The sequence below is a fragment of the Myotis nattereri genome (assembly GCF_964212035.1).
Source record: "Myotis nattereri genome assembly, chromosome: 2".
NCBI lineage: Eukaryota > Metazoa > Chordata > Mammalia > Chiroptera > Vespertilionidae > Myotis > Myotis nattereri.
In genome coordinates, this window is record NC_138076.1 from 94232489 (window position 1) to 94255702 (window position 23214).

Sequence of the window (23214 nt, forward strand, 5' to 3'; positions counted from 1 at the left end):
TAAGTTTGTGTTGCAATTTGCTATGGCAGCAATAGGGAACTAATATAAAGCCAGTCAAAGATTTCTACTGTTTGGGGGATTACATTCCTATAGGAGGAGATAGTCCTATATCATAAAAGCCCAGTGACTGAAATGGTGGAATGACCAGAATGACCAGAGGACAGAACTACCACAGCCCCTTGCTCCAGTTGGTCTTGCCACCTAGGGAGTGGTTAGGGGCAATCAGCCAGGCAGGCAGAGGTGGTTAGGGGTGATCAGGCAATAGGCCAATGGTTAGGGTGATCAGGCAGGCAGGCGAATGGTTAGAGGTGATCAAGCAGGCAGGCAGAGTGGTTAGGGCGATGAGGCAGGCTGGCAAGTGGTTAAGAGTGATGAGGCAGGCAAGCAAGTGGTTAGGGGCCATCAGGCAGGCAGGCAGAGTGGTTTGGGGTGATCAGGCAGGCAGGTGAGCATTTAGGAGCCAGTGGTCCCGGATTGCAAGAGGGATGTCCAACTGCCGGTTTAGGCCCGATCCCGCTGTGGATCGGGCCTAAACTGGCAGTCAGACATCCCCTAAAAGGTTCCAGATTGCGAGAAGGTGCAGGCCGGGCTGAGGGACGCCCACCCCCCCACCTCCATGTATGAATTTCATGCACTTGGCCTCTAGTCAATAAATAAAATATATAATAAATAAATTACATAGTATCTTAGAATGTAATAAGTAATACACAAAAGTAAAAATTAGAAGAGAAAAGGGAGAGGAGAGTGCAATTTTAAAGGGGCAATTAGGGTGGGCCTTTTGTAAAAGGGACATTTGAACAAAGGGGGTTAGCAGTATAAATTTAGCAGTTCAAATAAAACTTAGCAGTATTTTATTAAATAAAATAATGGGTTACCTAATTTATTTGAAATCATAGTATTAGAATTTAAAATAAGACATACTTTTTTCCAGATTTATCCAACATAGAAAAAAATGGTTGTTCATTATATTGGCTAAACATAGTATTTTAAAGATTGTCTTTTCCTATTTTTCTCATTCTTAGTCTAAATGTTTCTTATGGTTTTCATATTTTTAAAAAATATATATTTATCTCAAGATATATCATGTTGGAAGCTTCTCAAAGTTTTTCTCAACATGTGATGGAGTTCTTTCACTATTTCCATTTCTAACTAGATCTTTCTAGTTTTTGGACACTCAAAGTGACATGAGAAAATATGTTAGGTACTATCTGAGGCAAGCTCTTCATCCTCAATGCTACAAACTTTGGCAGACTGCTGACCCACTCTTAACTTCCATGACCTCCTGGTTTCTATCTGATAGACAAAAATTGCACCTGTTTGCAAGGGTGTTATAAAAATTTAAAAATCTTGTAAATTTCTTTGTAAATTCTTTTAGTTATTTTCACAGATTTCTCTCCTTGATCTAAATTTCTAAAACAAAATAAAATATCCAATGTTTTAAATTATGTAACAGTTAATTGTTTCAACATAAGCCAAATAAAAGTAAATAGGGGAGAAAATCTATTTGATTGAACAAGAATTCACTGATGCCTAAATTTTTTTTCCTGATATTTTGCTTTGAGCTGCTTAGGGCATAAAGTATGAAGCAACATGGAGATAGGAAAGCCCAGAGTTCAGAGGCATAAAGAACTGGGCTCTCACCGAGCTAGGACCCTTACAGTTATGCCCTTTATCATACCTATGTAATGGTAGAATCAACTCTGCCATGTTATGTTTGGAGTTTTATAACCATTAAAAGCTCTTTAATTTGCCTCTGACTTATTTTATAAAATAAACATAATAAATCATTTCAAATATCTAATGGTTTCTTCTCTTTTCTCCTAAAACTTTGGGGTAGAAAAGACAAGAAAAAGAAACAAAGAAAAAAAAAGAAATGTAAGATACACATTTTGGTAATCACCCTTTTAGTGAACAGAGAAAAGCACATATTTTTTTTAACAGATACTATTTGTATAAAAACAAAGCTTAAGACTCACCCCCTGAGGTTATATAGACATAACTGTCACAAAGGTTAAAAAAAAGTATCTTTATCTTTTTCTGAGTGTGTAGCAGGATAAAAATGATATAGAAAATGGATACTTTAAACTAACGGAATCAAGTTTTGCCTTATTTTATTCCATTTGATTTAATTAGCAAGCTTATTTTCTGGTAAAGACAAACTATTTAGAACAAAGAACCTAACAGCACACATGAGAACCCTGCAGTAAGAGATGATTCTGGTAATGCATACATTTATTTTTTTCATATTGTTATTGCTTAAAGAGGGATTAAATTAATTTATATCCATATATCTGAAATGAAAAGATAGCTACATTTAATTTCATACTAACTTGGTAAGTGACTTAACCTCTTACATCTTCTATTGTTTTATCTGTTAAAAATAACAATCTTGCAGTGGTACTGAAACATAATTTGAACTACCATGAACACATAGCAGGATCTCAGTATATGATATTTAGATTGTTGTGTGTCGTAAATGTTTCCCTCCACGTCCCGCGTGGTTCAGGGTTAAGTATCTGGAAGTGGAGCCGCACACAAATGAAATAGAAAAGACAAGAGATAATTTGGAAATATTGGGGGACCAGGAGGGTAAGTCCAACTCAAGAGGAAGGACTTCCCCCTGTGCTCAGGCCGCACCGACCTTTTATAGACAGAGGTAAACAAGGCAGTGGTTACCATAGTTACACAGTTCTTGTGAGTTTCACCTGTTTTGATCATGTTTACACTCCCTGCACTTCCCTCAGCCCATTAGCTTCCCAGGTAAGATCTGGGGAGTGTTATAAGGTCAAGCCTAATTATGCTAAGAGGACTGAGCCCTCTAAGCTGGGACTTGTTTGTGACTTTGCCAGCAGGTCAGTCCGAGGTTCAACCCTATATTGTTTTCCCACATCTCACCCTTTTATTATTATTATTATTATTATTATTATTATTAGCTACTATAATGAAAATAAAACTTAAACATCAAGAACAAAACTCTGGCTATTAAAACAATAACAAAACAATGCCAATCCATAACCCAAAACATTTTAAAACTTAAACATAACATTTTAAGAACAAAGAATGTTTAAATCCCAATTTCAATGTCCAACAGTTCTGAGTCCAAGTTTCAATGTCCGACAGTTCCTTATGTGTACATGTCAGCAATGATATTTCAGTTCTGGATGGTGGAAAAATGGTGGCAATGCAGGTCTGACCCTCTCTGGTTTGATCCTGGGCAACCTGCAGCGACGCACAGCTGCTGACTGCTAGCATGGCAAAGCGTCGTCAGCGTCTTCCATCTCTGGATTGTTTTTCCTCTTGTCTTCATGGCTGGAGCATTCCTGAGAATTCCTCTCTGTTGCAGGAATCCACATGGTCTTGAAGTTGTTTTCTGAAAATATACAAACATATTCTCGACCGAAGGTTAATAAAGGGAATTTTACTTGGGGTCCTTTTTATATTTGCCCAAATGATTTTCCTTTGGCTTATTTTGACACCATGTAAGTTTTTGATGGGTGTCTTGCTGTTAGCATTACAAATGAAAAAAATTTTTCCAGATGTAAATTAGTTACAGGATATTTTTCCTTACATGGTATTTTTCCACTATCCCCCCTTTTTTGATTTAATTATTAGAAGGCTTTTGGAAATTTTTTATAATGCAGTCTAGATAACTTTAAATTTTTAATTTTTTTTCACAAAAATATGACTGCTTTAAGTTCATTGCATGTTAAGCAATTTTGCCATGAAATGAAAATTTTGGTTAATACTACTTATTTCAATTAAGCTCATTACTGTCAAATTTAATACTCTAACAACAATCTTAGTTTACACTGTAAATATTAATGGAAAGGATTATTTTGCATCCTTGAGAAGGCCCTGAGCATTCCTGGTGTTAGGCTGGATTTAGATATAGGGTAGCTGTTGTCAGCCAAGTCTCTGTTTTCTGGGTCCCGATCTGAGCTGGGCATGGGAAGCGCAGCAGCCATGGGGGCAGGAGACCTCCCTCAGAAGGGGCGAGTGTTCAAGCCCCTGCATAGTTGGGGGGTGAGGATCTGTGCTCCACCTCTGTTGACCCCCAAGTTTTCTCCTGATGGCCCCTCTGTGACTGTGCCTGTCTTAGGTCATTCCTCCCTGAGAAATCTTACCTGTCTTTGACTAACCAGCCATCCTCCGGGGCCAAGCAGGGTGATGTAAGGTTCAGCTCTGTCTCCTTGGTAGCCTATGCCCCTGTGGCCTCCATGCCCAGCAACTGCCTTGGGATCCCCTCGCCTGCTGGCGGAGCTCTGGCATTAATCACATATCTTGGGGAACTCAGGTTTCTTCTCCAGAGAGGGCCCAACTTATGCCATTGGGTGAGAGACAGATCCATGATACCAGCCACCACGAGGCTTCAACCTCAGCATGAACAGAGCTCAGGCAACAGCTGTGGGCAATTGGATTGTAAGAAGAGGGACCCTCTTGGCAAAAAGGGCAAGAGAGGTCAATACAGAATGCTCAAGTGCCTTCTCAGGGGGCCTTCCACACAGTGGAAGGGATTAAATCCTTTCATGTCCTTATTAAATTGCTGCAAACATTCAAAGAATTAATTTGTAAGTTTGTTTGGGATAAATGTACAATACACTGTTGTGAAATATCAAAAACTATTAATGACCTTGTAGAACAATATCATGTAAGGATATTCTTTGCTCTAGGCCATGGTAATTCAATTTTAAACTGAAAATGACATTAATTAAATTTCTTCAGTTAGTCTTTCAGTAACTTTACACTAGCTATATTCAGGAAGGCAAAAACTCAAATTATTTACCTTTCTATATTAAACCTAGTACATTTAATTACAATCCTCCAGATGTTTGAAGGAAAAACCGCTTTCTATTATTTTCTTGCAGAGTAATTTCTAATCAGCATCCTCGTCCTCTCACAGCTGGTTTACACTTGGAGAATTTCAATTTGAAAAGAAAAATCTTTATCTTTCAAACCAAGTAACCTACAGTTGTAGTAGTGATTAATGTTATTACATGCAATTATTAATGCTAATATTCCAAGCTACCAGCAGGGTTCTAGCTTACCAGGTGTACCAGTTACTAATGTGGATTTTGTAATCAAAGAAAACATGATAATTTCAAGAGAAACATCAAAAGTGCTTTATTCAAAGTAATGTCCATCACTAGCTACACATTTCCCCCATCTTTCAGGTAATTTGTGGATACTGTCCCAATAGAACTTTTCTTGTTTAGAGGCAAACCATTCAGAAACCCAATTTTCCACTTCTTCATACGTTTGGAAGTGCTGCTCAGAAAGTGCCTGTTCCATTGATCGGAACAAGTGGTAATCTGAAGGAGCAAGGTCTGGTGAATATGGCGGGTGGGTTAATACTTCCTAGGCAAGATCTTTTAACGTGTCTTTAACTGGTTTTGAAGTGTGTGATGGTGTGTTTTCATGATGCAAAATTACTTTGCAGTGTCTTCTGGCCCATTCTGGTTGTTTTACGATGAAAGTGTGGTTCAAATTCATTATTTGTTGTCAGTAGTGACCAGTATTAATGGTTTCACCTGGTTTTAGAAGCTCATAATATACCACACCTTCCTGATTCCACCAAATTCAGAGCATTGTCTTCTTTCTGAAATGATTTGGCCTTGCAGTCAATGTTGATGGTTGACCCCGAAGATTTTGTGCATTTGGGATTCTCAAAATAAATCCACTTTTCATTGCCAGTCACAATTCAATGCAAAAAAGACTTTCTTTCGTGCCATTGAAGCAACATTTTACTGATGACTTTTCGGTTTTCCATTTGTCTTTCGTTCAGTTGATGTGGCACCCATTTTCCTTCCTTTAAAATCTTTCCATTGCTTGTAAACAATCGGAAATTGTTTGCTGAGCAATGTTTAATCTTTCTGCAAGTTGTTCTTGAGTTTGACACGCATCTTCATCCAATAATGCTTGTAACTGTTGGTCTTCAAACTCTTTCGGCTGACCTGGACATTCTTTGTCTCTCACATCAAAATCATCACTTTTAAAGCGTTTAAACCAGCGCTCACAAGTATCTTGAGATGGAGCATGTCACCATAAGCTTCCCGAAGTATATAATAACTTTTTCTTCAAAATAATCAATTAAAACTTCCCGCAAATGCTCTTTTTTTGGCACAAAATTCAACATTTTTAAGCGTAAAAATATCTGTGATGTTAACACCTTCAGAAATTTTGACATATGAAGTTTTGAAGCTTGTTGTCAATACAACAAAATAGCATACATATCAAATTGCATATATATCAGCATATGTGTAACTCCATCTATCAAAAAAAATCTGCATTATTAACCAGTACCCCTGGTAAGCAGCTCATTGCTCAATAATGTGCTGATGAATAAAGCAATTAAATAAGTATAAAACAATCTACACATTCTAAAAATTGACATAGATTTGGTGGGGTATAAAGTATCAGATCTAACTGAGGATATCTAAACAGATTTGCCCTCTAAATCATATGTGTAACACAAATTTCAACACTAGAATATGCAGTTTCTTAATAAGCTTCCTCAATGCTGCCTACAATTCCTGTTAAAACATCACAATTAACAGGAATTAACATTAATAGTGAAAGCCTGGAACCACACTAGTTTGCCAGTTCTGAAGTGATAAGGGGAGACAAAATGGTCTTTAAAACTTCCATAGGCAAGGAAATAAAATAACATAATTTTGAATTGAAAAATAAAACAGGTAAAATTAATATTTTTAGAGAGGTAATAAGAAGTCTGAGATGACCACTAAATTGAAAGGGCATTTCTTTTGCTTTTCTATTCAAGCTCATTAATTTCTCAGAGCAAATAATTTTAAATTAACTAGGGTCACCATTCTTTATATTCAATTGCAATTTACTAAGCACTTATGATGTATTGGGTGCTATGTAAGACTTTGGTTATACTGAAATGCAAAATTGAATTCTTGACCTCCAGAACCTCCTAGTTTAGAAGACAGACATTTATTACCCAATGTGTAAGTTCTATGACTATGAAAAAGAGAGAAACAGAAGAGGCTGCTCATGCAGTCTGAAGATTTGGGAAGAGTTCCTTGGAAGAGATGATAGCTGAGCCAAGACTTAAAAAATGAAGACATTGATTGAAGACTCAAATTTGGAGCAATTACATTTCATATTTGGAAATATGTAAGAATTGGCTAATTCAGGGAATTTTAGCAAATATTGGATAAGGCTGGATCATAGGTGAATGTGGTGGAGTGGGATAAGTAGTCTGTGGCCAGATCATGTGGACCATTACATGATACACTAAGATAGGAGGAAGTTAATGAAATATTGTCCTCATATTGCTTTAATTAATATTTATGCAAGTAATTTTTCATCTTTTATTTATGTGGAAAACAGGAAGGTATTTGAGAACAGCATATACAAAGCTATATTTACTAGGGATTTTGATAAATGCTGTACTTAGCACTTCAATTTCAGTCTTGAAGAACCAACTGCCATTCCCAAACCTTATGGTACAAGGTTCTCTGTGTTACAGTCTTTGTGTTTTTTGGTTCTTCTTTTTAGTAATGCTTAGTTTAATGGAAAGGAAGACCAAAGGTATTTCACTAGGCAAATCGTAATGCAACTGCACTGGGTTGAATAGTGTCTCTCAAAATTTCATGTTAATGCAGAACCCCATCGTGACCTTAGGAAATAGAAATCTACAGGTGTAATTAGCTAAGTTAATATGAGGTTACTGATTTAGGGTGGGTTCAAAATCAAATAAATTGCATCATAACAAGAAGAAAATATGCAGACAAAGGCATAGATTGGAGTTATGCTGTCGTAAACCAAGGAACACCAACAATTGCTGGTAGCAAGGGGCAGTTACTTCTTTAGAGCCTCCAGAAGAAACCAGCCCTTCCAGCAACTTGATTTCTAACTTCTAGCCTCATGAACTGTGAGAGAATAAATTTCTATTTTTTTAATTTCGGCTCTAGTAAATAAATACAGCAAACAAGAAAAAAATATACCTAAATGCTGTTAGGAATTTCTCAAGTGATTTTTTCTAAATGGGACTTTATCTATTCCAAACATTTCAAACCAGACTTAATGGATAGATGAATAAGTTTTAGGAAATCTTATTATAATTAAATCATCTACTAGTATAATGTGAAAAAGTCTATATAAATTTTAAGATCTTAGAAAAATATTAGTGTCCCTCTACCAGTGGTTCTCAACCTTCCTAATGCCGCGACCCTTTAATACAGTTCCTCATGTTGTGGTGACCCCCAACCATGAAATTATTTCCATTGCTACTTCATAACTGTAATTTTGCTACTGTTATGAATCATAATATAAATATCTGATATGTAGGATGTATTTTCATTGTTCGCGACCCACAGGTTGAGAACTGCTGCTGCCTATGTATTTAATTCTTATTTATGCTTTGCCATGACAAATAGATAATCATTTTTACAATTTATTTTCTCTTTCTATTTAAGGTTATTTTATTTGTCCTACCTTGAGGAACTTGATATTTCCTACAATAGTATTGCTTCTATTCCAAATGAAATCCAGAAACTCAGGTATTTTGGAAATAATAAGTACACAAAAAATCATATTCTCCTGAAGAGTGATGATGGAGAAAATTCAGTTCATTCATTTATTTAATAACCATCAAATATATGTAAAGCAGCCTGGCCGGTGTGGCTCAGTGGTTTAGCCTCAACCTATGAACCAGGAGGTCATGGTTCGATTCCCAGTCAGGGTCATGTCAGTTTTGGGGCTCAATTCCCAGTAGCGGACATGCAGGAGGCAGCCAATAGATGATTCTTTCTCATCATTGATTCTCTCTCTCTCTCTCTCTCTCTCTCTCTCTCTCTCTCTCTCTCTTCTCTCTCTCCCCCTTCCTCTATGAAAGCAATACAAAAATATATATTTTTCAATGTGAAGCATAAAATTTACCAAAAGGTAATTTGAATGATTGGCACTCTGTGTTTTTAGGACATAACGTTTCCAATAATTATTTAAAGAACAGTACTGATGTCCACTAATAGAATGACAAGCTACTCCTGTCTATTTTTTCACGTGTGCTCCTGTAGTTCTTAACAGCTTTATTTTATTTTATTTTATTTTATTTTTGTAAGGAGATAGATATACACAAAATGCTAATAATACACAATGTAATTTTAATGCTAAGCTCCAATTCTTTCTCACATTAAGCTTTTAAAAGTCTCTGAAGTTTATCTATATCCTAGGTCAGTACCATACTATTTTGATTATGACTTTAGGATATTTTTAATAGCTATTAGGGAGATTAGATTTCAATAATAGTCTCTTAACTATTTTCTTTAGATCATGATCTTTAAAATATTTTATATAATTCCAAGCCCCTCCTCACCCAAAACACATAAACACAACACTGGGATTTTAATTGGAATTCCCCTGAGTTTACATATAAATTTTGAAGAATTCTCATTTCTGATGATAATAAATATTTTTGTCCTAAAACATAGTATTTTTTTATTTGTTCAGGTTTTATTTCATATTCTTCATAAGAATCTATTATTCACTTCACACAAGTCCTTTGTCTTTCTTACTAACCTTTCTAAGTATTTTATAATTGTGTTGCTACTGAGTATGTAGTATTTTCCCTAGTTTTTTTATAGCTCACTATTGCCAGTACAGAAGAGAAAAAAACTTGTGCTTCTTTACATTAATTTAAAATCATTTTATGTAACCAAATTATTTTATTAGTTCTGGTTGAGTTTTACTAGATTTTCTTTGGTTTACAAGAAGCATAATCTTAACTTCAACAAAATTACATAATTTGTCTCTACTTTTCTAATATTCATACCAATTATTTAATTTATTTGTATTTTATTAGGGGAATTGAAGCTGTCTTCTCACTGCTGTGTTCCACCAATAGTTAAGACCTTTAGAATACTTTTGTTTTCCCGCTTTCCTGAGTTCCTTCTCACTGCACTTACCCCTTATCTAATTATAGATTTTGCTGAGACAGTTCAGGAACTTTTATTTCATATTCTTGTTAGTATTTTTCCTTTCATTATGTCTTTTTACTCAAAGAATATTTATTTAGCACTTAGATCTCACAAGCTTAACAAATAAAGCAATGTCTCTCATTGGTGGGCAATCTCACATTACAGCCCTTTCACAAGCAGTTTCCATCCTCACGTCCTCCTATAGCAGTGATGGCAAATCTTTTGAGCTCGGCCTGCCAGCATTTTGAAAAACCCTAACTTAACTCTGGTGCAATGTCACATATAGAAATTTTTTGATATTTTCAACCATAGTAAAACAAAGACTTATATTTTTGAATTTATTTTATATATTTAAATGCCATTTAACAAAGAAAAATCAACCCAAAAAATGAGTTTGCGTGTCACCTCTGACACGCGTGTCATAGGTTCGCCATCACTGTCCTATAGCTTCCAGAGTTGCACATGAGGTATCTGCTGCCAGTTTAATTTCTTTTTCTCTTTATGTGGTTCTTATTTTTGTCTGGAAAGACTATGGTTTTCTCATTATCCTTGATCTTCAGAAATATTGTCAGATTATGCTTAACAGTATGTCTTTTTTTATAATCTGTTTAAAAGTTTCCTGCATCCAATTTCACTCTGGTGAAATTGGGGGCACACCAACAAGCAATTCTTGGACACTAGCTGGATGTATTACAATTCGACTCAATTCTGACACTATCTCCCTGGAGACAGCATTAGATCCCACTGGTTGTAGGCTCAGTCCCACAAGACTGCCCCACTTCAGATGCCTGTCTCGGTTGTAAATCAGAGGTTCCCACAAGCCTTTCTCAGGTGTAATTAATTTGCTAGAGCAGCTCACAGAACTCAGGAAACCTATTTACCCTCTAGATTACCAATTTATTACAAAGGATATATATTTAAAAATACAAATGAACAGCCAGATGAAAAGATACATAGGATGAGATCCTGGACAAAATAGCTTCTGTCCTCATGAAGTTTGGGGCTCAGAAGAGTTGTACAGTGCAGTGTTCTGGTTCCCCCACCTGGAAGCTCTCCGAATCCTCTCCTTTAGGGTTTTTATGGAGGCTCCACTACATAGGCATGAACCTCCAGCCCTTCTCTGCTCTCCAGAAATGAGGGGTCCACCCCTCTAGTAATGGTTGGTTGTGCTGGCATCATGCATCATTCTCAGGTGCTTTCCAGCAGTCACCTCATTAACATAAACCTAGCTGTGGTAGAAAGGGGCTTGTTGTGAATAGCAAGACACCCATTTTATTTTTACGGTTCGGAAGCAATTTCAGAAACTTAAGAGGCCAAAAATAACAGATGTTCCCAGTGCTCCTATTGCTCAGGAAATTCCAAGCGTTTGGGGAGCTGTGGGCCAGAAACTGTGGATTCAGAACAAATATATATGAGAAATATATTTTGGTCATCTGAGTGTCCAAATATATGTTTCTTATAAATCATGATATCATGTCTGTTTTTATTGGAATTCAGTGAACTCGTCTAACCAGCCAGTTCAAGAAGGCATTTATCTGTTATACTATCAACAATAAAAAATATATCAAACTTTTTTTAAAATTAAGAAATGTTTCATTATTGCCTCTCCTACTCCATCTGTTTTATTTTCTCTTCCTGAAACATCTATTATTTACATGGTAGGTTGTTGGGGGCCAGATGTAAGCTGGCAAGGTCCTTGCACCTGAAGGGGTTAGCAAGGCTGGAACCCTTACCCACACAGTTTTCCCAGACTTGTTTGGATGGCGGTTATCAGTGAATGAGAGCAACATTTGTAGAATGAGAACAGCCTTTCATAGCTTACCAAGAAGTTTGTAACTATTTACTGAGATATGCTGTACTGAGAACTTGTCCGTCTGCTGTGTCTCTCCCTGAGAGATTAAGAGGAACAAAGAATACATTCCTCTTGACAGACCTCCGATTCAGTGTGTTGTGTATAAATAGGATTGTAAAGCTAATAAACTCGCTTCAATTCTTCGAGAACTGGGGCCCTCCCGATCCCGCTTTCCTGTCTTTCTTTCTTTTCTCAATTCCCACCTCCCTGCTTCAGCCCGGCTCAACCTGTCAGGCTGGCCCTGACAGTAGGTATCCTGGATCTGTCTTCCATGACACCTACATTGTTTATCATTATTATTTTTAAAAATGCTCTTGCTCTATTTCAGTTATTTCTTCTACTTATTTCAGTTATTCTATTTTGTCTTTACCTCTAACTAAGATCTCTACCAATACCATGTTATTCTTCAGTTCATCCACTTAATTTTTTCAGTTTTACAAATCATCTATTTTGGTTCAAGAATGTCTGTGTGTGTGTGTGTGTGTGTGTGTGTGTGTGTGTGTGTGTGTGAGCGCGCGCGTGCGCGCACATACGCTCTATTTGAATCTTATTGTTTCTCCTGCTCCAACTTCTTTTCTGTCTCCACAGAGAAATAACTAAAGAAGTTCTTGCCTTAGGAAAATGGTTTTGTATGTTTTGTTTCTTTTTCTCTTCTGGCTGCCCTATCTTCTGCTCAGGTCTAATAGCAGTCTCAGAGTACCATTCAGAGCATCAAGAGTGTTAATGGTGTAGCTGGAGGAGGTTTCTCTGCTACCCAGGATGTCGGATGCAAACATTATCTCAACATGGAGCTCTTTAAATACTATTTAGCCTTAAAAACTGGTTAGCCTACTGAGCATCTCCAGAACTCTTTGAGAGGAAGGGTGCACCCATATTGGTGGGACCTCTAAGATAAATCAACTCAGGCAGAGCAGCCTCACCAATGGAGGTTCTGGGGACTCTCAGTGGAATTTCCCTAGAGTGCACCACACTTATTCCGATTGTCTAGAGGACTCTCTACTTCTGGCCCCTAGGTTGTGTTTGCTTTAGAGAAAAATGTGACTATTCCAGCTCTCTCCTTGGGGACCAAAGAGGAGCTAGGGTCTGGCTCACCCTTTCTAGACTGTGAGAAGCATAGTAGTCAACTGTGATGGAGGGACAAAGCTAGCTGAGGTACCCTCTTCTTAGCCTCATTGTCTTAAATACTTTCTTTGACCATTATCAGCAGGAATCATAATTAAAGAAATTAAATTGTGTGTATAAGAGATGTGAAACTAGACTGCAAATGAGAATCTATAGCCACCACCACCCCCTAATCTTTATTTAAAGACTGTTTATTACCTAGTCTTTTTATTTAAAATCTATAGCTAGTTGGTTATATCAATATCTTCCCTCCTAATACATTTGACAAGTTGGGCCAGCTTTTTTTTAAAATTTTGTTTTATTGCTTAAAATATTACAAAGAGTAGTACATATGTCTCCTTTTTCCCCCCTTGACCTTCCCCTGGTCTCCACTACCCCCCTCCCCCCAGTGTCTTGTTTCCATTGGTTATGCTTATATACATGCATACAAGTCCTTTGGTTGATCTCTTACCGTCCTCCCCCCAACCCTCCCCGGCCTTCCTGCTCTAGTTTGACAGTCTGTTTGATGCTGCTCTGCCTCTGTGTCTATTTTTGTTCATTAGTTTATAATGGTCTTTATTATCCATAAATGAGTGAGGTCATGTGGTATTTTTCTTTCATTGACTGGCTTATTTCACTTAGCATAATGCTCTCCAATTCCATCCATGTTGTTGCAAATGGTAAGAATTCCTTCCTTTTTACAGCAGCATAGTATTCCATCATGTAGATGTACCACAGTTTTCTAATCCATTCATCTACTCATGGGCACTTAGGCTGTTTCCAGATCTTAGCTATGGTAAATTGTGCTGCTATGAACACAGGGGTGCATATATCCTTTCTGATTGGTGTTTCTGGTTTCTTGGGATATATTCCTAGAAGTGGGATCACTGGTTCAAATGGGAGGTCCATTTTTAATATTTCAAGCAAACTCCATACTGTCTTCCATAGTGGCTGCACCAGTCTGCATTCCCACCAGCAGTGCACAAGTGTTCCTTTTTCTCCACATCCACTCCAGCACTTGTCATTTGTAGATTTGTTGATGATAGCCATTCTGACAGGTGTGAGATGGTACCTCATTTTTGTTTTGATTTGCATCTCTCGGGTGATTAGTGACTTTGAGCATGTTTTCATATGTCTCTTGGCTTTCTGAATGTCCTCTTTTGAAAAGTGTCTATTTAGGTCCGTTGCCCATTTTTTTGATTGGATTGCTTATCTTCCTTTTGATAAGTTGTATGAGTTCCCTGTAAATGTTGGAGATTAAACCCTTATGATAACATTGGCAAATATGTTCTCCCATACAGTGGGCTTTCTTGTTGTTTTGTTGATGGTTTCTTTTGCTGTGCAGAAGCTTTTTATTTTGATGTAGTCCCATTTGTTTATTTTCTCTTTAGTTTCCAATGCCCTAGGAGCTGTATCGGTGAAGAAATTGCTTCGGCATATGTCTGAAATTTTGTTGCCTTTGGATTCCTCTAGTATTTTTTATGGTTTCCCTTCTTACATTTAAGTCTTTTATCCATTTTGAGTTTATTTTGTGTATGGTATAAGTTGGTGGTCTAGTTTCATTGCTTTGTATGTATCTGTCCAATTTTCCGAACACCATTAATTGAAGAGACTGTCTTGACTCCATTTTATGCTCTTGCCTCCTTTGTCAAATATTAATTGAGCATATTGGTTCGGGTCGATTTCTGGGCTCTCTATTCTATTCCATTGATCTATATGTCTGTTCTTGTGCCAGTACCAGGCAGTTTTGAGAACAGTGGCTTTGTAATACAGCTTGATATCTGGTATTGAGATCCCACCTACTTTGTTCTTTCTCAGGATCGCTGCAGCTATTCAGGGTCTTTTTTTATTCCAGATGAATTTTTGGAGAGTTCGTTCTAGGTTTGTGAAATATGCCATTGGTATTTTAATGGGAAGTGCATTGAATTTATAGATTGCTTTGGGCAGTATGGACATTTTAATGATGTTGATTCTACCAATTCAAGAACATGGTATGTTCTTCCATCTCTTTATGCCTTCCTCTATCTCTTTTTTCAACGTTCTGTAGTTTTCTGAGTAGAGGTCTTTTACCTCTTTAGTTAAGTTTATTCCTAGGTAGCTTAATTTTTTTGGTGCGATGGTAAATGGGATTGCTTTTATAGTCTCTTTTTCTGCAAATTCACTATTGGTGTATAGAAATGCCATTGATTTCTTAGCGTTAATTTTGTATCCTGGTACATTGCCGAATTCTTTTATTAAGTCTAATAGTTTTTTGATGGAGTCTTTAGGGTTTTTTAAGTATAATATCATGTCATCTGCAAATAAGGACAGTTTTACTTCTTCTTTTCCAATTTGGATGCCTTTTATTTCTTCTTTTTGTCTAATTGCAATGGCTAATACTTCCAGTACTATGTTGAGCAGGAGTGGTGAGAGTGGGCATCCCTGTCTTGTTCCTGTTCTTAGGGGAAATGGTGTTAGTTTTTGTCCATTGAGTATGATGTTGGTTGTGGGTTTGTCATATATGGCTTTTATTATGTTGAAGTATGATCCTTCTATTCCCACCTTGCTGAGAGTTTTTAACAAAAATGGGTGTTGGATTTTGTCAAATGCTTTTCCTGCATCAATTGATATGACTATGTGGTTTTTATCTCTCAGTTTGTTTATGTGATGTATCACGTTTATTGATTTGCAGATATACCATCCTTGCATCCCTGGGATAAATCCTACTTGGTCGTGCTGTATGATCTTTCTGATGTACTGCTGGATCTGATTTGCTAGGATTTTGTTTGAGAATTTTGGCATCTATGTTCATGAGGGATATTGGCCTGTAATTCTCTTTCATTGTGTTGTCTTTATCTGATTTTGGTATTAGGGTGATGCTGGCTTCATAGAATGAGTTTGGAAGTGTTCCTTACTCTTGCATTTTTTTTGGAATAGTCTGAGGAGGATAGATTTTAGTTCTTCCTTGAATGTTTGGTAAAACTCCCCTGTGAAGCCGTCTGGACCCGGGCTTTTTCATTTGCTGGAAGCTTTTTGATGACTGCTTGAATTTCTTCCATAGTTATTGACCTATTCAGGTTTTTAGATTCTTCCTGATTGAGTTTTGGAAGGTTATATTTTTCTAGGAATATGTCCATTTCCTCCATGTTGTCCAATTTGTTGGAATAGTTGTTCATAGTATTTTTTAACAATCCTTTGTATTTCTGTGGGGTCTGTTGTTATTTCTCCTCTATCATTTCTGATTTGGTTTATTTGGGTCCTCTCTCTTTGCTTCTTGGTGAGCCTGGCTAGAGGTTCATCAATCTTGTTTGTCTTTTCAAAGGACCTGCTCTTGTCTTTGTTGATCTTTTGGATTTTTTTTTTTTTTTTGGTCTCTATGTCATTTATCTCGTCTCTGATCTTTATTAATTCCTTCCTTCTGCTTACACTGGGCTTTTCTTGCTCTCTTTCTAACTCTTTGAGATGTAGGGTTAGGTAATTTATTATAATTGTTTCTTGTTTTTTTTGCAGTAGGCTTGTAGAGCTATGAACTTCCTTCTCAAGACTGCTTTCATTGTGTCCCATAGATTTTGGATTGTTGCATTTTTATTGTCATTTTTTGCAATGATGTTTTTATTTCTTCTTTGATCTCTCTGGTAACCCAGTCATTGTTTAATAGCACGCTATTTAGTCTCCATGTGTTTGATATTTTTGCTTTGTTTTTATTGTAGTTAATTTCCAGTTTTATGCCATTGTGATCTGAGAAGATGCTTGATATGATTTCTATCTTCTTGAATTTAAAAAGACTTTGCCTGTGACCCAATATATGGTCTATCTTTGAAAATGACCCATGTGCATTTGAGAAGAATGTATATTCTGTGGCTTTGGGTTGAAATGTTCTGAAGATGCCAATTAATTCCATCTGATCTAGTGAGTCATTTAGGATTGATATTTCTTTGCTGATTTTTTGTTTAGAGGATTTGTCCAATGGTGATAGTGGAGTATTAAAGTCCCCTACTATGATTGTATTGCTGTCAGTCTCTCCCTTGATATCCTCCAGAAGTTTTTTTTTTTTTTATGTATTTGGGTGCTCCTATATTGCATGCATATGTGTTTACCAGAGTTATTTCTTCTTGTTGGATTGCTCCCTTCAGTATTATGAAGTGGCCTTCCTTATCTCTTTTTATGTCCTTCACTTTGAGATCTAATTTGTCAGATATAAGTATTGCTACCCCAGCTTTTTTTTTTTTTCATTTCCATTTGCCTGAAAATCCTTTTTTCCAGCCCTTCATCAGCAGTCTGTGTGTGTCTTTTTTTCTGAGGTGGGTTTCCTGTAGACAGCAGATATATGGGTCATGTTTTCTTATCAACTCAGTTAACCTAAGTCTTTTGATTGGGGCATTTAATCCACTTACATTTAAAGTTATTATTGATAGATACTTGTTTGTCAACATTTTTATTCTTTACCCCTGTGTTCCTTCTTCATTTCCTATTTTTTTCTTTTTACATAAGACCCTTTAGCATTTCTTGCATTGCTGGTTTGGTGGTAATTACCCCCCGTAGTCCTTTTTGTCTGAGAAGCTCCTGATTTCACCCTCAATTTTGATTGATAGCCTTGCTGGGTACAGTATTCTTGGATTCAGACCCTTCCTTTGCATGAGTTTTTTATATTTCATTCCATTCCCTTCTTGCCTGATGTGTTTCTGTTGAGAAATCAGTCGCTAGTCTGATGGGGGATCCTTTGTAGATAACTTTCTGTCTCTCTTTGGCCGCTTTTAAGATTCTTACTTTGTCGTTGGTGTTTGCAAATTTAATTATAATGTGCCTTGGCATAGGTCTTTTGGGGTTCATTTTGTTTGGGACTCTGTGAGCATCTTGGATTTATGTGAATTTTTTCTTCCCTATATCAGGGAAGTTTTCAGTCATTATTTTTTCAAACAGGTTTTCTATTCCTTGCTCAGTTTCCTCTTCTTCTGGCACCCATATTATGCATATGTTGTTTCATTTCGTGTTGTCCCAAAGTTCTCTTAGGCTCTCCTCCTGCTTTTTAATTTTCTTTTCTAGAAGCTGCTCTGCTTGGGTATTTTTTCCTACCTTGTCTTCTATCTCACTGATGTGGTCCTCTGCTTCTTCTAGTCTACTGTTGATGCTTTCTATGGAGTTCTTTATAGCAGTGATGTCACTTTTCATTTCCTCTTGGTTCTTACACATATTGTTGAATTTGTCTTCCATTTTTTTCATCCACCTTATGACCATTTCTCTGAATTATTTCTCTGACAGGTTGCTTGCCTCCATTTTGTTTACTTCCTTTCTGGTGATGCCTGTTTTTCTTTCATATGTGGACTCTTTCTTTGTCTCCCCATGATCTCTCTTCTTCGGGTGTCTGGTTATGTAGTTCTCTCTCTCCTTTATCTAGGTGAAATCTGACCTTTCCGTGAGGAGGAGCAGGGGTCTTCTGAGTCCACGTATTCACGCTGCTTGAGATCCGGGGTTCCTGGGTTATTAGCTGGTTCCTGGGTGGCGTGGTTGCAGGTCTCTGGATGTATACGCTTCCAATAACAGCCACTCAAGATGGTGCAGTCTCCGAGGCAGAACCAGCTGCTCCAGGAGAGATTTCAGGAGCAGTGTAGGCTGCCTGGTTAAGGGAGCCTGATCTGGCAGTCTCCAATAGTCCCCTGGAGTATAGCTATCGTTCACCCACAGATTTACACTCTCTGTACATCCACACACTCTCCTTTTGTTCTCTCACTCTCAACTGTCTTGCAGTCTGCCTTCCCATCGGCAGCCATATTTCTCTACTGGGCCAGCTTTTGATTTGATTTTTATATATTCCTCATGAAGAGATGCTTTTCTGACTATTCCCAGCACTAGTTAGAAAGGAGACAAGTGATGTAGAAAACATGATTAAGACACAAGTTTTTAAAATATGAAGAAAATAGAAGTGTTGGTTCTCTTTGAATAAAGGAAGAAAGGTTACTAGAAGCAATTGACACAGGAAAAATCAAGGGGTAATGAAAAGTCAAAATACAACATAGCACATAATACACTTTGATAGTGTTAATTTCACAGTTTAGATTGTGTTTAAATGAAAAAAATGTGTTGTTGTTCAATTTTTCTGTGAAAATAAATTCTTTCTTTGTATAATTATCCTATACCTTATATATTACATTTTATCTAGTATAACATTCATTCATATTGCTACATTTGAGATTATTATTTTTTATATAAGAAACTAGAGGCCCGGTGCACAAAAATTTGTGCACTCGGAGGGGAGAGGGGGTCCCTCAGCCCGGCCTGTGCCCTCTCACAGTCTGGGACCCCTCGGGAGATAGCGACCTGCTGGCTTAGGCCTGCTCCCGGGTGGCAGAGGGCAGGCCCAATCCCTAGGTTCAGCCCCTGGTCGGGCTCAGAGCAGGGCTGATTGTGGAGTTGGGGCGCCGCCCCTGTCATGCACAGAGCAGGGCGGATCAGGAGGTTGCGATGCCACCCTCAGTCATGCTCAGTGTAGGGCCGATTGGGGGGTTGGGGCGCTTCACCCTGTCACACTCAAGGCACGGTCGATGGGGAGGTTGCGGCGCCACCCCCTGTCATGCACAGAGCAGGGCTAATCAGGGTGTTGGGGCACTGCCCCCTGTCACTCACAGAGCAGTGCCCACCAAGGGGGTTGGGGCTCCGTACCCTGTCACGCACATAGCAGGGTCGATCATGGGGTTGGGAGCTCCCCCCTGTCACGCATAGAGCAGGGCCCACCAGAGGGTTGGGGATCTCCCCCCTGTCACTCACAGAGTAGGACCGATAGGGGAGTTGGGGCACCGCCCCCTGTCACACACATAGCAGGGTGGATCAGGGGGTTGGGGCGCCGCACCCTGTCACACTCAGGGCAGGGCAGATGGGGAGGTTATGGCTCTACCCCTTCACACACAGAGCAGGGCCTGTGGGGGGAGGGGCTTGGGGCGCCGCCCTCTATCACCCACAGAGCAGGGCCAATCAGGGGGTTTGGGCGCCGCCACTGTCACACTCAGGGCAGGGCTGATGGGGAGGTTATGGCTCTACCCCGTCACACACAGAGCAGGGCCCGTGGGGGGTGGGGGAGGTTGGGGCGCTGCACCCTGTCACACACAGAGCAGGGCCGATCAGGGGGTTGGGGCGCCGCACCCTGTCACACACAGAGCCGCAAGGCGATCAGGGGGTTGGGGAGCTCCCCCTTATCAGGGACAGAGCAGGGCTGATCAGGGGGTTGGGGTGCCTTCCCCTGTCACGAACAGAGCAGGGCGGATAGGGAGGTTGTGGCCCCGCCCCCTGTCACACACAGAGCCGCAGGGCGATCAGGGGGTTTGGGCGCTGTCCCCTGTCATGCTGATCCCAGTGCCGGGAGGCCTCGTGGCTCTGCTGATCCTGGTGCTGGGAGGCATATTACCCTTTTACTATATAAGATAGAGGCCTGGTGCATGGGTGGGTGCCGGCTGGTTTGCCCTGAAGGGTGTCCTGGATCAGGGTGGGGGTCCCCACTGGGGTGCCTGGCCAGTCTGGGTGAAGGGCTGAGGGCTGTTTTCAGGCTGGCAGGTGACTGAAGCTCCCAACTGCTCCTTTTTTTCTTTTTTTTTTTTTTTAATTCTGGGCCAGCTTTAGCTCTGAGGCTTGGCTCCAGCTCTTAGGCCTCCGCTGCTGAAAGCAGGTATCTGGTTTGTTTGTGTTCTATAATCGAAACACTGTTTCAACTCCAGCTCTGATATCCCAGCTGGCTGAAAGCAGGTTTCTGGGGTTTTGTTTAGCTTCTATATTTGTAACAATGTTTCAAACTGCAAGCTCAGAGGCCGGCAGCAGCAGGCAGGGAACGTTGGAGTCCTCCGTCACTGAAGCAAGCAAGCCTCATGTTCAGTTTAAGCTGCCTGGCTGCCGGCCACCATCTTGGCTGGCAGTTAATTTGCATATTGCCCTGATTTGCCAATGGGAAGGGTAGCGGAGGTATGGCTAATTACCATGTTTCTCTTTTATTAGATAGGATAATGTTGCAAAGACCTAACATACAATCTTAATTCTACTATTCACACAAATGCACTTTTTTTAAAAATATATTTTATTGATTTTTTTACAGAGAGGAAGGGAGAGAGATAGAGAGTCAGAAACATCAATGAGAGAGAAACATCGATCAGCCGCCTCCTGCACACCTCCCACTGGGGATATGCCCGCAACCCAGGTATATGCCCTTGACCGGAATCGAACCCGGGACCCCACCCGTCCACAGGCCGACGCTCTATCCACCGAGCCAAACCGGTTTCGGCACAAATGCACTTTTAAGCAATATAATTTATTAGTTCAGTTGCTTTTAAGTTAATTTTCTTTTTTTTAATTTTTTTCTTTATTGATTAAGGTATTACATATGTGTCCTCATCGCCCCCCCCGCCCCCACCACCACCACCACTCCCCTCACTCATGCCCTCACCCCCCTGCTGTCTGTGTCCATTGGTTAGGCTTATATGCATGCATATAAGTCCTTTGGTTGATCTCCCCCGCTTTTACCCCCACCCTCCCCTGCCTTCCCTCTGAGGTTTGATGGTCTGATCGATGCTTCTCTGTCTTTGGATCATGATCTGTTTTCATTCATCAGTTTATGTTGTTCATGATATTCCATAAATGAATGAGATCATGTGATATTTACCTTTCTCTAACTGGCTTATTTCTCTTAGCATAATGCTCTCCATTCCATCCATGCTGTTGCAAATGGTAAGAATTCCTTCTTTTTTACCACAGCGTAGTATTCCATTGTGTATATGTAACACAGTTTTTTAATCCACTCATCTACTGATGGGCACTTAGGCTGTTCCCAAATCTTAGCTATGGTAAATTGTGCTGCTATGAACATAAGGGTGCATATATCCTTTCTGATTGGTGTTTCTAGTTTCTTGGGATATATTCCTAGCAGTGGGATCACTGGGTCAAATGGGAACTCTATTTTTAGTTTTTTGAGGAAACTCCATACTGTTCTCCACAGTGGCTGCAATAGTCTGCATTCCCACCAACAGTGCATGAGGGTTCCTTTTTCTCCACATCCTTACCAGCACTAGTCATTTGTTGATTTGTTGATGATAGCCATTCTGACAGGTGTGAGCTGGTACCACATTGTCATTTTGATTTGCATCTCTCAGATGATTAGTGACTTTGAGCATGTTTTCATATGTCTCTTGGCCTTTCTTATGTCTTCTTTTGAAAAGTATCTATTAGGTATGTTACCCATTTTTTGATTGGGCTGTTTATCTTCCTTTTGTTAAATTGTATGAGTTCCCTGTAAATGTTGGAGTTTAAACCCTTCTTGGTGATAACATTGGCAAATATGTTTTCCCATGCAGTGGGCTCTCTTGTTGATTTGTTATGGTTCCTTTTGTTGTGCAAAACTTATTATTTTGATGTAGTCTCATTTGTTTATTTTCTCTTTAGTTTCCATTGACCTAGGAGCTGTATTGGTGTAGAAATTGCTTCGGCATATGTCTGAGATTTTGCTGCCTGTGGATTCCTGTAGTATTATGGTTTCCCGTCTTAGTTTACATCCTTTATCCATTTTGAGCTTATGTTTGTGTATGGTGTAAGTTGGTGGTCCAGTTTCATTGTTTTGCATGTATCTGTCCAATTTTCCCAACACCATTTATTGAAGATACTGTTTTGACTCCATTGTATGTTTAAGTTAGTTTTCTTTTTTTTTTTTTTTTTTTTTAAATATATTTTATTGATTTTCCACAGAGAGGAAGGGAGAAGGATAGAGAGTCAGAAACATCGATGAGAGAGACACATCGATCAGCTGCCTCCTGCACATCCCCCAGTGGGGATGTGCCCGCAACCCAGGTACATGCCCCCGACCGGAATCGAACCTGGGACCCTTCAGTCCGCAGGCTGACGCTCCATCCACTGAGCCAAACCGGTTTCGGCAAGTTAGTTTTCTTGATTCTAAGGAAATACTTAAACACTTGTTATCTATCATTGCTAAGTTTTATACTAATTTGCAGGAACATTGGGACAGAATTTTGCTTCAGTATTATAAATTGCATAAATGCCTTAGTAAAATCTTTACTGTTGAGCATATTACAGATATTCTCCTTTTTTCTCCCCATTACCCTCCTCTACCCAGTTCCCACCCTGCCCCAGGCCTTCACCACCCTATTTTCTGTGTCCAAAGTAATGCATATCCTATATAATATAATAAAAGCATAATATGAAAATAGACCAAATGGCAGAATGATGGGTCAGCAGATGGGGTGGGGGGAAGCGGGGCTGGCAAGCCAAGGCATGTGCCAGTAGGCAGAGGGAGGGGACAGCGATGGGTGGGGGGATGTGGTGGCAACCAGCGGCGGGGAGGTGGGGGCCAGCGCC

At 39.2% G+C, this 23214-nt stretch overlaps 1 protein-coding gene across 1 annotated transcript in view; it reads left to right on the top strand.

The window, feature by feature from the left end:
* The window catches only part of LRRC63 (leucine rich repeat containing 63), a gene marked incomplete at both ends in the record, with an annotated part of 126885 nt that overhangs the window by 88343 nt on the left and 15328 nt on the right, over positions 1–23214 (top strand). The window contains one exon of the mRNA XM_081083916.1: positions 8442–8525. Coding sequence (XP_080940042.1) covers positions 8442–8525 — 84 coding nt within the window. The remainder of the gene's footprint in view (positions 1–8441; positions 8526–23214) is intronic.